General features: G+C 54.4%; 4 protein-coding genes across 4 annotated transcripts; all 4 read right to left on the minus strand.

The window, feature by feature from the left end:
- Positions 1-1306: 1306 nt before the first annotated feature.
- UMAG_01645 (uncharacterized protein) lies at positions 1307-2878 on the minus strand (the record flags this gene model as incomplete). Its single annotated transcript, XM_011389328.1, has 1 exon — positions 1307-2878. One exon carries the CDS (start codon positions 2876-2878, stop codon positions 1307-1309), a length of 1572 nt encoding a protein of 523 aa, XP_011387630.1.
- A 492-nt stretch (positions 2879-3370) lies between these two features.
- UMAG_01646 (putative replication licensing factor MCM4) lies at positions 3371-6528 on the minus strand (the record flags this gene model as incomplete). The annotated part of the gene is made up of 2 exons (XM_011389329.1): positions 3371-6246; positions 6342-6528. 2 exons carry the CDS (start codon positions 6526-6528, stop codon positions 3371-3373), a joined length of 3063 nt encoding a protein of 1020 aa, XP_011387631.1.
- Positions 6529-7309: 781 nt separating this feature from the next.
- Positions 7310-9063, minus strand: UMAG_01647 (uncharacterized protein; the record flags this gene model as incomplete). Its single annotated transcript, XM_011389330.1, has 2 exons — positions 7310-8707; positions 8836-9063. 2 exons carry the CDS (start codon positions 9061-9063, stop codon positions 7310-7312), a joined length of 1626 nt encoding a protein of 541 aa, XP_011387632.1.
- Positions 9064-9688: 625 nt separating this feature from the next.
- UMAG_01648 (uncharacterized protein) lies at positions 9689-12163 on the minus strand (the record flags this gene model as incomplete). The annotated part of the gene is made up of 1 exon (XM_011389331.1): positions 9689-12163. The coding sequence occupies one exon, from the start codon at positions 12161-12163 to the stop codon at positions 9689-9691; it is 2475 nt and encodes an 824-aa protein (XP_011387633.1).
- Positions 12164-13196: the final 1033 nt, after the last annotated feature.

Genomic DNA, 13196 nt, shown 5'->3' on the forward strand with positions numbered 1-13196 from the left:
CCTGTTGGGTGTGTTTACCCGAGAAGAGGACAGTAGAAGCTGTCAAAAGAGAACGCACTGGACTCCTTGATGGTTTGTGTTACCTCGTCAATCAAGCCTTTCTCGTGTCATTCAATCTCGCTTGAAAGTTAAAATTCTGATTCCGTACGATGATGGGCCTGATTCTTGACGCTACCATTGACACGGCAGGTTTGGAAAGATTCTTGGTGCCATCGATGAGACTGCTCTGTGTAGGAAAGTTGGCCAAGTCTAGACCCCCATGGATTGTGAGAGGCTGTTTAGGTCAGTGACAAGGTTAATGAAGGGGAATCCGAAATGCAGCATCTTGGAAGAGCTCGCATAGATGTACAAAGTGCCAAGCAGACTGGATCATGGATGCATAGTAGATAACGGAGGGTGGGCTAGGTTGAAATCGCGAGGAGTCAAGCATTCAGGTTTGGCTCAAGCTCTTTCCCGAGCTTTTGAACAATGGATCGCCGTTGTGATACGGAGAGGTGATGTGAGGTCGAAGAAAGTTGGCTGAAGAAGGCGTAGCTGTAATGAATCTGTTGATGAGGTGAGATGAACAAGCTAAGCTGTGGGTCTAGAAGCTCAGCCGGTGGCTACGTGGTTTGAGTCAAGCTAGTTGCTTCTTTCAGAAAGTTTGTGCGCAAAAGTTTCGCTTAAGGCGGCTTTGCTTCAGTCGTGAGTCGCTGATGCGATTCGTTGGCCTAGTCTACGAGCGTCATGGCTGGTTCATCTTTGCCGGTCTTGTGCGACCAGAAGTCTGCTAGCACATGAGACCATGTACTCCTGACTTAACCCGACGCAGCGCTGTCTTGCTCCCAGTCTCATCAACAAGAAACACACGAAGCTTACTGAACGATACGCGATAACGCGACACACAGGTCCAAATCACGAATCAGCATGCACAATCACATCGCAACTCCTCTGTTTGCACACATCGTCATCCTTGGCGCACAACTTTCTCTTCTGTCGCGTCCATCACGTATGCATTCTCCCACCAAACCCAACGACGTACTCCAGTGCAAACCAAACTTGTTCAGTCTGCGAGGTTCCAGCTGGTCGCTTGCCGGAGCCTCTTCTTCAAGCCTTCCGTCGGAATCAGCGCTTGTGTAGCGTTGTCCTACCTTTTATCTCACTGGATTCCGTAACTTCCTGCAACAGCGCTTTGTTCGCATCAACAGGGATTCGTAAAATTCTTGTCATTGTCTATGTGCTCTGCAGAGCCAGAGACAAGACTACTCGAGCGATCGCGTTTGGCCAAAGTGGCTAATAACGTGGTCAAACAAAGCACTGGAAAATCCTACAATGTGGTCCTGCCTTCTAGAATGTCGAGTGCCTGGCGCAGCTGAATGCGAGCCGTTTCAAGATCCTCAAAGTCCACCGCGCTGGCTGCGCCTTTGGCAAGTTTCTGAACACGTGTAGAGAGTCTGGGGTCAAGAGTCTCTGGGTAGACTGCTGGTACTGGAGGCGGTGGATTGATACTAGGCGCAGACGGTGCAGTGGATGTGTATCGTGCAAAGGAGTCTGTCGGCATGCAAGGTGCCGAAGGTACCGAAGGTGCTGTGGGTGCTGTGGAGGGTACCGAGGGGATGAAAGGGCCACCCTGACCACCGACGTGCGCACTTGGCGTTCCAGGAAGTTGACCTGGCGTAGTCGGCAGAGTTGGTGTTCCGGGCGAGATCGGAGGGTCGACCCTCTCAATAGCTGGATGACCGTTCAAACCAACACCGCTTCCGAACTGAGGCAGGTGACCCGAGGGGACCGATGGCAGCATCGAAGTCACACCAGAGCCATCTTCATGGTCTGATGAAGGACCTGAAGCGACTCCCCAGAAAGAAGCGGGTGCCGCCCCGGGTCCAGCACTTGCGCCTCCCTTGTCGAGGCCTGGACTAGACCCAAGCATCTGATGATGGGCGCTGATCGGTGGAATGGAAAGACCGTCGCTTTGTGGTGGAGTTGGAAGTGGGCGCGCGTTGGGACTTGTAGCAAGCCCAGATACGTAGCTGCTTGAGGACTGAATCTGTGCACGATCCGAGCTGCCTCTTCGGCTTTGTTGCTGTGCAGAAGCGCTGTGGGACAAGGTCTCAGCGCTGGGCTTACTGCCGCTTTTCCACATCTCATCTGCGTCCGGTGAAGCGCTGTCGAGCGGATTGGGTCCGATTACTGAGTCGGTCAATGCTGGTGTGGTTTGGGTATCGGAGCTGGCTCCGCGGGACATCTCAGGCCCATTGAGCGGAGGAATCGGCGGTTCGTCCGGTGCTGCAGTTGTCAATTTGGCCATCTCTCTAGCAAGATATTCCTGCTCCTCCTTGCTATCCAGCGCTGTGGGACCCATTGCAGCTTGAATATTCGCAGCTTCCTCTTTTAGATCTCCTCCGGCAGGACCTGGATGAGGCTTCCTCCCTTCCTTGAACGCCTTGGCAATATCCGCCGCTTTCCATTTCGCATACTTGATCTTCTCGTTCATCTCGGACTCGAGTGTACCAAAGATCTTGAGCAACTCGATGAATTGACTTGCCGCAAGAAACTTTTTCGCTGTCGCCCTACTTGCCTTGCCCGCACGATCCTCGTTGTCTGCACCAACGAACACCTTGAGCGCGAAATTCTCGACGTAGGCTGAGCTAGCAGCATCGTTAGTGACGGCATCATTGTCGGCGAGCTTGGCTTTGAGATCTTCGAGCGTGTCCATGAGCGTGAGCAGGTACATTTTCGCCTCGGCTCCTTTTGCATCGCCAGAGATGCCTAGTTGAGCGGCGTAGTAGCAGCACCAGTAGGCAATTACTTTATCGGCGGCACGTAGTTCGTTTGCTCGTTGAACGAATGGCAGCACCGCCTTGAGCTCAGCAGGAGGGTTAGGTAGTGGCTCGTCCATAATCGCAGTTCTTGTCCCGTTCTCTTTGCTTGTAGATGAGAATCGCTGCGAACGAAGAGAAAGATTGCCGAAGCTACATGCGTGTCTCTGTCCACCGTCTCGTGTCCAGCTTCGCTTGTTCGTGCAAATGGTCGTGTGTCGCAACCCTGCATCGGATGGACTGTGCACGCGTGTCGAAATCGTGAATCTTGAATATTCGTGATTGCCGCGGACTTGGCACCGTGACTGATTTTTTTTTTTTTTTTTTTTTTTTTAGCTGGCTTACTGTCTTCCTCATCAGCCTGTCATCCAGCCAGCGTTTCGTCGAGTGATGATTTCGAGTCTGAGTGACAGTATTTTGATTTCGTATAGAGATACAGAGTTCACATCTCGAGGCCAGGGTCACAGAGACAAAAGAAACAGGAACAAAGCAGCAAATAGAGCCAAATGGAATCGAGGTGGTACAAAATCAAGGACGAAATGACAGAGAGGAAAAGAAGCAGCAATCACGAATCAAGCGCTGATACGACGAACAGTCCTGCGTTCGCGGTCTCCAGCCGTCTTAATGACACCCTCGCTCTCGAGTGTGCGGACGAGTTCGTGCAAATCGTTCTGATCCACGGGCACCGACGATTGGTCATTGAGGGCCTTTGCAAGGTCGACGTATCGAACCGCTTTAGTTGGTTGGGTAGACGAGGGACCCGATGGAGAGGTAGCTCTGCCCGAGACGCTGCCCATCTCGTCGAGCAGCTGCAGGAACTCGCGTCGCAAGTCGCCGGCGAGTTTGCGCTGATGGTAGGATCGACCTGTGTTGATGAGATCCAGGTCGATCAGACCCGTGCGCGGGTCGGTGGCCGATGATTTGGCTGCTTCGCGGATCAGACGAGCGGCTTCCTCTACGTCGTCGACGATGACCTCGTCAGCAAAGCGCATGCGTGCATGTGCTTCGGACAGCCGGATCATCGACTCGAGCTGACGTGTCGTAGCCGTAATTCGACGCTCGGCATTACGTGGGTCTTCGCCGACTTTGCGCAGTTCGACGTAGCGCGCAGCTAGCGCATCACCCGCCTCCTTGGTCAGAATGGGCTGAAGGCGGTTGCGTGCATACGAAATGTAGGCGGTGAGCGTCTCGATGGGAAGCACGTCTTTGCCGCCCGTGTCTGGCTTGTCTTCGAGGTAAAGGCTGACCAGGTGGCGAGCGAGGCGGCGGTCATTTGCCTCATCGATCTTGTCGAGTACGAGGTAGACCAAGTCGAATCGACTGATGAGCGTAGGTGGCAAATCAATGTTCTTAGTGATGGGCAGGTTGACATTGTAACGAGAGCCTGTCGGGTTGGCAGCTGCCAGAATCGAGGCACGTGCATTGAGCGTGGTGATGATACCTGCCTTGGCGATACTGAGCGTCTGCTGCTCCATGACTTCGTGCAACACACTTCGCGTTGCTTCCGACATCTTGTCAAATTCGTCAATACAGCAGACACCGCCGTCGGAAAGCACAAGCGCACCCGACTCGAGCACAAGCTGCTTGGTGTCCGGGTCACGTGTGACGTAAGCGGTGAGACCGACGGCCGAAGAGCCTTTGCCCGAGGCGTAGACACCACGAGGCGCGATCTTGTGCACATACTGCAGGATTTGACTCTTGGCAATACCGGGATCACCAACCATGAGCACATTGATGTCGCCTCGGTATCGAGGACCACCACCGCCGCCACCCGTGCTGATCGTCTTGTTTGTACCTCCGAAGAGCTGCAACAGAATCCCCTTTTTGACGTCGTCCATCTCGTAGATGCTGGGCGCCAAGCTGCGCGATAAAACGTCATAGACATCTGGTCGCTGGGCAATCGAGCGCAGCTTATCTTCAAGATCTTGGCTGCGAGGTACGTTGGCGTCATCGGCATCATTAGCATGGCTGCTCTGCACCTCAACATCCTCATCCTCCTCCTCGCCACCAACGCCGACGGCCTGGGCGCCAGGACCAGCAGCCTGCTCCGAGGCATCTCGCGTCGAGAGATCGACTCCGAGCCTCTTGGCGTTGGTGCGCTTGATGTGCAGGATGTCGACAAACGTCTTGTATAGACTCTTTAGGCTACGCTGTCGCGGGTTGACGCGCACTGGGGTACTGCGGAAGATACCAGTGATCTCGACGCGATCACCGGGCTTGCTTACGTCGACGAGCTCATCGTAGGCGCACATGCTGACAGTGTGGGGCGTTTGACCGTCGGGGACCACATCGGGCGTTTCTTGAATACGGACAACCTGTCGATCAGAGAACTCACAGCGGTTGTGGATCAGTGACATAGACCCCTGCAGGTTGCATACCTGTCGCGGACATCGGTCAGGCTCGGCGATGCGACCTCGGTCGATCTCGACGGGTACAGTGTGGTTGCAGACAAGGCATCGGAAAAAGGCCTGCTTCATCTCGGGAATAATGGGCGTGGCTCGGATAACGAGACCACGGACGGTTACGAGCTTGTCAATATCGGACGGGTTGAGTTCGCGCATGTTGATGGCCTCGACGCCGTAAGGTCGAACCTTGTAGAGCTTGGTCTCCATGAGCTCGATCTCGGCGAGACCCATGTCGCCACCCATGCCATCGCGCGCTTCTTTTTGGTCTTCGTAGGCCATTTCGAGCATCTCATCCTTGAGCACCTGGTCCATGATAGGAACCATTTCCTGTGGATAGCGAATGAGTTGCATCTTGAGCCTCTTGGAGGGCGGGTAGGCTTCGAGGTCCGAGATGCGCAAGTTCAGGTTGGTCTGGTCGGTGATCCTCATGCGACGGAGATAGCCTTCGTAGACGAGACGTTCGCCTTCCGCCGGATTGCTGGTGGCAGCCGAGGGAAGTGGTTCGCCGAGTTTCTTGGCATGGGCCCACCTGTACTTGAGACGAAAGCCACGAAGGAAGGAACGGAACATCTCCATAGTCTCGCCGATGGAAACATTGGTGCCCCAGATGACCTTGGAGACACCGTCCTGACCTGGGCCGGCGGCATCACTGGTGACGCCATGCTGCGAAAAGCTCAAAGCATCGCTGTGAGCATCGGATGCTTTGTGACCATCAATGGCAGTCTGACTGCCACCGAAAACCGACGAGGAACGAGTCGGCGCACCTTGTGGCTGACTGGAGGGGTCTGCTCGATTCCTTCTCGTCAATGAAGGGGAGGAGAGGGCGATCGAAGAGTGAATTTCACCACGACGTTGATGGCGTGGGGTGCTGCCGCCAGAGCTAGGAAAGAAGAGTGGCTCATCGAGTCGACTGAAGGCGCTGCTGCTTGAAGGCAAACGATTTTCTGCATTTCGGCTGCGTCGTGCTGAAGCAAGAGGCGTCCTCTGGCCCCTCGAGGTTCTTGCCGATGGCGATGAAGTGGGGAAGTGTAATGGCGACGAAGCTACAAGCAAACAATTCAAATCCACGAGGTTAGTCAGAGAGAGTCAGCCATAGAGTCGTAGTAAGCAGTTGTACGACTAGACAAGGTGCACTTACCTCCTAGTGAGCTCTGTGGTGCTCTTGCGCTCGAAGCTTGGCTTTTCAGTGGGCTGCTCGAAGGGAATGCAAGTGGCGACGATGCGCCTGTTGAGTTGCGATTCGAAAAAGCTGCTGGAGCAAGGGGGGTGCGCTGCTCAGCGTCGCGCATCTCTGCATCGCTAGGTGGGCCGCCGGGGGTCGACATTCTCGTGATCCAATATCGGAGGAGGCCTTTCAGAGGAAACTGCTCAGTCCTAAGACAGAGTCGTGATCGCGATCGAAACTACTTGCAAACAGGTGGTGGTCCTGATCGACGTCCGTACGAAGAAGTGAAGGAAAAGATCAACGTTCTGGTGAAGACAGAATAGCGTTAGCGAGATGACGGCGTAGAGACAACTTCCGAGATGCTGGCGCTGTGCACTGAATGGACACAAAACATAGACGCAAGACTGCGCGTTTGTTTCTCAACGCCCATGTTTCTTCGATCAGGAAAGCTCTGTTTCTCCAGTGCACCTTGTCGCGCACCAAGAGCGTATTCTCTTAGTTAGCAGGATAGCGTGTGCTTTTCTTTTCCTGCTTGCTGTTCCAGTGCCGCCCTAAAACCAGGTATGTGCACACAAGACAAAACAGCTGCTGTGCCCTTTCGCTGTTTTGTTGTTTTCTTTCTGGTTTCGTGCTTTGCAACGCGAGTCGTGCGTGCGCGCGCGTGCTCGACGCGTTAATTGGGAATGCAATTTACGCGACACGACTTTATTTGGTCGTTTCCACGCGTCAGAACGACAACAAGACACATAAGTTCACGAGATGGACAAAGCAAGCACTGTATCGCGGCTCGTAAGGACGTCTCAAGGCAACCGTCGATAAAGACTGGATCATGTATGGCAACGGTGCGCGACATTTATGGTGCGAGTGATATAGAGGCTGCTAGTGATATAGAAGAATGCTAAAAGAGAGAGAGATACTTGCGGAACTTTTGCTCAACGAGACTAGCGAAGTGTGCGAACATTGAGACCGCCACCAGCGTTATGCGATCCGAACCCGCCACTCGCCTTGCTAGCCTTGCTCGACTCTTGCGGTTTCTCAAAGATCCTCCAGAGCTTCAACTCTTCGTCGTCACTGACAGTTGCAAGCACCTCGCCGTCGGGGCTGAGGCTCGAGTGCAACACCCTCTTTTCATGCGCCTCGATCTCGGCCACTTTGGTTCCCTGTGGATGCGACCAGATGTTGAGCAAACCTTTGCTCGATTCGGTCGTACCCAATCCATGGGTCGAGACAATCTCACGATAGTGTGGTGCCCAATGCAGCGAAGTGATCTGAGCACCCGTCGAGATGGTCATGGTTCGAGAGTTCTGCGTCGTGTTCCAGAAGTGAATGTTACGGTCGGTGGTTCCTCCACCCGTTGCCAGGAGGCTGAGGTTGTGCGGACACCAAGCCAGAGCTTTTACTGCCGCCTGGTGATTTTCCTTGCGCATCTTGGCGACCGATGTGCGGCGATCCCACACTTTGACCACGTTGTCGTTTCCGCCAGATGCCATCAGCGCACTGTCCGATCGCCACTCCATACCACACACCGGCCCGTGGTGGGCTTTTTCCAATGTTCGAGTGATCGCGTCGCGCTCTCGAACGTCGTACTCTCGGATGATGCCAGACTGGAATCCAGCATTGAGCGTTCCATCTGGTGCCCATGCGGCTACATTGACCGAAGCGTGGTCTGCACCACCATCGCCGCTCGGTTTGAGCGTTCGCATGCGCGTGCTGCTCTCGACATCCCAAATTTGCACGAATCCTCCTTCCAAACCGACAGCGAGGATGTTGCCGTCTGCATCCCATCGCAGTCCCGTGATCAATCCTCCTCCTCCCACCTTCTCTGCCTGCGTTGACGTATCCAGCAGCGCGCTCGCGTCTCCCGTATTTCCATTCCAGATCCACAAACCAGTCTGTAGGGCCACCGCGACCATGTTGGTGGAAGACCAGTCCAATAAATTGTAATAAAAGTCACCAACCATGCTCGGTGCGTCCAACGTCCGCTCTGGCGTGGTGGGGATTCTTCGACGTCCCGCGCTCTGCAGACTGCTCGGCAAGGTGGATTTAGGCTTTGTCATGGCATATCGGCTCCTCACATCCGGATTCGCCAACGAACTGGGAGGTGCAGCCGAAAACGAGAGGATTCGTTGTCCCGTTTCTGCAGAGACCGAATCTTCAAAGGATGGGTGTCCGTCCAGATCGGTCGGGTTCGCACTGGCCGCTGCGATGTTGGCTGCAATGTTGGGGTCGGTAGCGTCGCCCGACATTTGCGAACGTATCGTGTCTCCGTCAGCGTCGGCATGAGAGTGTGGTGTTGTTGATCGTTTGAGTTCGCGGTTTGGGATGTATCTGTCTCCACGCTGGCGCGATCAATTGAGTGAGATCATGTCAGCACCAGTCGCCGACATCAAGACGAGGAGCGTCAGCATGGATTGCGTCTTTGAAGCACATGTAACGATGTCAGAGGCTACCTGAGAAGACAACTTACAGAAATACTTGCTGCAACCTTGGGCTTCAGAGCCTTATCTGGACCCTGCCAGTCTCTCGTGATTCCCACTTTGAGATCAGCAGAGGCAGACGGCACAGAGTCCAGCCGATCTTTTCGAGAGAGTCCTAAGCGTGCCGAGTTTGCTTTGAGCCCACCGCTCTTGCTGGGCGATGTACCGAGCTTCATATCGCGAAGGTTTGCAGAGACATCCTTGAGAGGAGAGTCCATTGTGAATACGTAGGGACTTGCCGGTCTCTTGTTGTCCAAATTGGATGTTGCGTGAAAGGTCCTACAGCCCAGACTGGATCTGCTCCAATTACAAGCTGTGGCGATCACTTGCTTTGTGCGTCGAATCGAGGAGGTATACTGGACCAAGATGGCAGTAACTCTTGCTATGCTAGGTGTCGTTATCGAGTCAGGGGTCTAGATGGTGAAGAAGGAGTATGTGCTATCGAATTAGGCGTTGAACTGCTAGCGACCAGCGCCGTTCTGCCTTTGTGTGCCTCGAGTCAACCAATTTTCTACATCATAACTCAGATTTGCCTACAGACCAACACTTACGACTCACCGCGACTTGGCCGTCACGTGCCGGGCTACCGGTTCTTCAACTTAACAATTTTGTCCATAAACAACGCACGACGCACGACGGACACGAATCACGAATCGTGAATCGTGAATCATGAATCGCTGTTCTCCAGTCACTCTCTCACGACTTGTAACTGACATGTCACAAACTTCAGCAAACAGGTCAACAAGGCTGAGCGCATACGGTGACAATTTGATTCGAACACAACAGCCCATGCAAGCTGCTGCGAGAACTTGTTTGAGAAGGCTTACCACGAGCCGCACTATCTTATTGGCGCGCGGGCTGACCGTGTCCAGCCCAACTTGTCACTGAGTGTGCAAAAGAGCCTTGAGCGTTGGGCGGCACAGGATGGCCCTGGTAGCTCAAACCACCGCTCGGACTGGCGAATGCGTACGAAGCATTGGGACCTGGAACGCCCCTCTGCGCTGGAGATGACATTGCGGGAATAGAACTTGGTCCATATCCCGAGTGCATACGCGCATTCGGCGGCATAGTTACAGGACGTGCTGCGGGTGAGGACATGTCTGCCCTGGACACAGAAGAGCGTTGGTCAGCGCCTGCAGCTGGCGTGGTATCTGCACGAACCGACTCGCCATCATGCCGATCCTGCTTGTGGTCATACGTGCGGCTAGCGGCTAGTCGCTCAAGTGAGGTTTGACCGTGATCCTCGGCAATGTCAGCACCAGCGACGATCCTGCGCGCAGGCTTTTTCGCTTTCGAGCCACTGCCGTCTGTCAGACGAATTGTGGTGTTGTCGCGCAGCACCAAAGGCGTCTCAGAAAGAACAGATCCGCTCTTGGTGACCTTGACCACGTTAGCATCCAGGGCTCCCCAGAAGCCATCGCGAACATCACCAAGAAGATCGGGGTCGATAGCGCCGCTGCTGGCCGAGAAGGCGCGCAATTTGGCTGCATCTGGAATGACAGTGTCGATAGAATTCGAGCTGAGATCGGCCGCCTGCGGCCGCAGAGCGATGAGCGAGGTGAGGGACTCCAACAGGAGAGCCGCCGTCGCCTCTTCTTCTGCGCTGGGAGTTTCATCGCCGAGCGCGGATCTGCTCGAACGACCAGATGCGGAAGGATGATACGACTTGCGCAGCCTCGCCCATTGGAACTCTTGCAATCGATGCAGCAACATCATGTTGAAGCGAAGATGCGCGGTAATTAGCTCGTCCTGATCAAGCTTGTTAAGGCTTTGACTGATCGCGTCTGGGTTGACTCCCTGTATCAAGCTCTGCAGCGCCTCCGCCAGTTCGTCACTCTGGTCTGCGGCCATAGAGACGTCACCGTCGACGTCGAGGTTTGCCGGTGGCTCTGTGGGAATAACTGTGTCAAGCTCCTCCTCGTCGTCTTTTTCGTCATTATGCAATACAAAGGGTCGCTCGCCCCATGCCAAAGAGATTGAGTTCTGAGCCCGAATCGATTGGCGCCAAAGATTGCTGCTAGTCGCATAGCTGATGGACGAGGAAGAAGAGTCGTAGGTGGGTGAAAAGGAACCGTAGTTGCCGTAGTTGAGGAAAGTGACTGGTTGGAGCCTGTCACGCTGCTGCACGGCTCGTTTGTGGTCGATGCGATGACGATGGCTGCTCTTGCCTAGTCTCTGTCCAAGAGTCGGGGTGGGCACAAGGCCTTGACGTTTGAGCGCGCGCATCTGTTCTTCGCTCTGCGCGCTGATCTGCACAAGGTCAGCTTGCGCGGGATCGAGCTGGCTGAGCTGTGATCGGTCAAGGGCGATGGCTTTGGTGAAAAAGTCTCCTCGCGGAAGTCGCATGTGCAGGGCAAATCTGTTCGCAGGTGACACTGCATCATCGGAGCGGATGGAACTGATGCTTGTGGGTTCTGTATCGATGGTGATAGCACCAGCATCCGTCCTGCCATGCTTGCGAGCAGTCTTGGCCTCCAACGACTTGGCTCTTAGCTCGACGAACGATCCCAAAATCTGACCTTTGAACGCGTTGGTACTTGAATCTGTCTGACGCAAGCGTGATGCGAGCTGATCGACAAGGCCGAGGACAAGCGTGAGGGTGGAGAGTGTAGCAAGATCCTTCGAGGTTTGTGGAGATAGTGTTTCGCCTTGGCCGGCGTTGGCATGCCGAGAAAGGTCGGAGTTGGCGAGCAGCGGCTCGCGGAGGGTTTTTAGATACGCGCTAAGCTTGCGTAAAGATGTACCCGGGCGCAGCATGTGTTGAAGCGTAAGCGTAAGATCAGAAGAGCCGTTCGTACTGCATAGCTTGCCTTTGACAGAGGCTTGAGGGGCAAGGGTGATGAGATCGGCACCGTCCAACGCAGCAATTATGGTAGTGAGTTTGTGAGCGTCGTCCTCACTGAGCACGAGCTCTTTCGCCTTCTGAGCAGCTGAGTCTAGGTCGTCTGGCAAGCATTTTGATGTATGCGACGATGTGGTGGATGGACTCGACAAGCCGAGGAGCGCCTGAATCTTCTTTGGCAGCTGTGGCCTGTGTGACCTGGAAGCTTGACTTACGGTGTCAGCGTTTTTCAGCATTGTCGCCATTGTCGTCATCGGGCCTTTGGAGTCGTCAGCATCTCCCGCACCAGCGCTGGATGCTACCTCGGAATCATGACCATTTGCTCCATTGAGCTCGGTGGAATCGTCTACACGCTTTCGCTTTCGATCGGCTTTTGTAGGCGAAATTGATGGTGAGACGGTGGATGGCTCTGGTGTGGTGGCCGAGGCATCAGTGTTTCTGCTGCCACGCGTGGATCTGCGCAGAGGAGAGGCCATCGTGAGCGAGTTTTGGATTGTTCACGGCCACGAACCGACGAAACGAGATGGCTCGGCCAGCGCGTCACGCTAGAAGACGACCGGTCAAGTGGCGAGAATGGAGACAGGAGCAGCGACGGAAGCGATGCGGTGGCGCGTTTTGTGTTGAGCTTTCGGCACGCTACCGGTGGCCGTGGTGCGACGCCTTCTTGGGCTAGCCAAGGTGAACCAAGAAGAAGAAGACACGCGCCCAAAGTGGAGCGCGTATGCGTAAATGAGAGTATCAAAGACGCGGACGAAATTCGATGGAAGGCTGCGCGACTGCGAAGGAAGAGCTCGCTAACCAAGTATCAGTTTGTAAGTGAGAGTGGAGAGCAAGGGTGGGCAGGATGGGATGGGATGGAAAGCCTTCGGCGGGATGAAGACAAGCAAGAGGTGACAGGGAACGAAGGGGTTAGTGCTTGTTCATTCGTTGAGAGCACCAAGGGCGGATAGAGACGTGCTTGGAGACGGCGCTGCCGAGTCGGATTGCGGAAGTCGTGAGTCGTGAGTGCTGGTCTGCTCCAAAAGTGCAGCGACCAAAATGTGAATTCGTGGATAACTACGTGAAAATAAAATACAGAATAACACACTAAAATTCCAGCCCTTGACTTGATCCACGATTGCACCAAGGATGGCGCAGTGAGATGAAATCCAGGATCACGGAATAGTTACAGGGAAGGAGGGATAAAAAACTCCAAGACTGATCAAGTGCGGTAATAGTCACGAGTGAATCGTGAATCACGAATGGTGCTAACCCACCCCCAGCGTCAATCGTGAAGCATTCACGATTTTCTTGATTTTCTTGTTGTTCACGTTTCTGTTGTGTGTGTTCTGCCATCTCTGCGGAGCGTCAGATACGTGATAGAGAAGCCAGGCAATCGTGATTTGCCGCTGCTCCTTATAAGCGCTACCGAGCGGAATGCGTTTAACCAGATTGCACCAAGATCAAGACCACGAAGCAACGTCTTCTACGCCGTTGTCTCTGCATATGGCAAGTGCAGCCGCGACAGAG

Source organism: Mycosarcoma maydis, chromosome 3, assembly GCF_000328475.2.
Source record: "Mycosarcoma maydis chromosome 3, whole genome shotgun sequence".
In the NCBI taxonomy this organism is placed as follows: Eukaryota; Fungi; Basidiomycota; class Ustilaginomycetes; order Ustilaginales; genus Mycosarcoma; species Mycosarcoma maydis.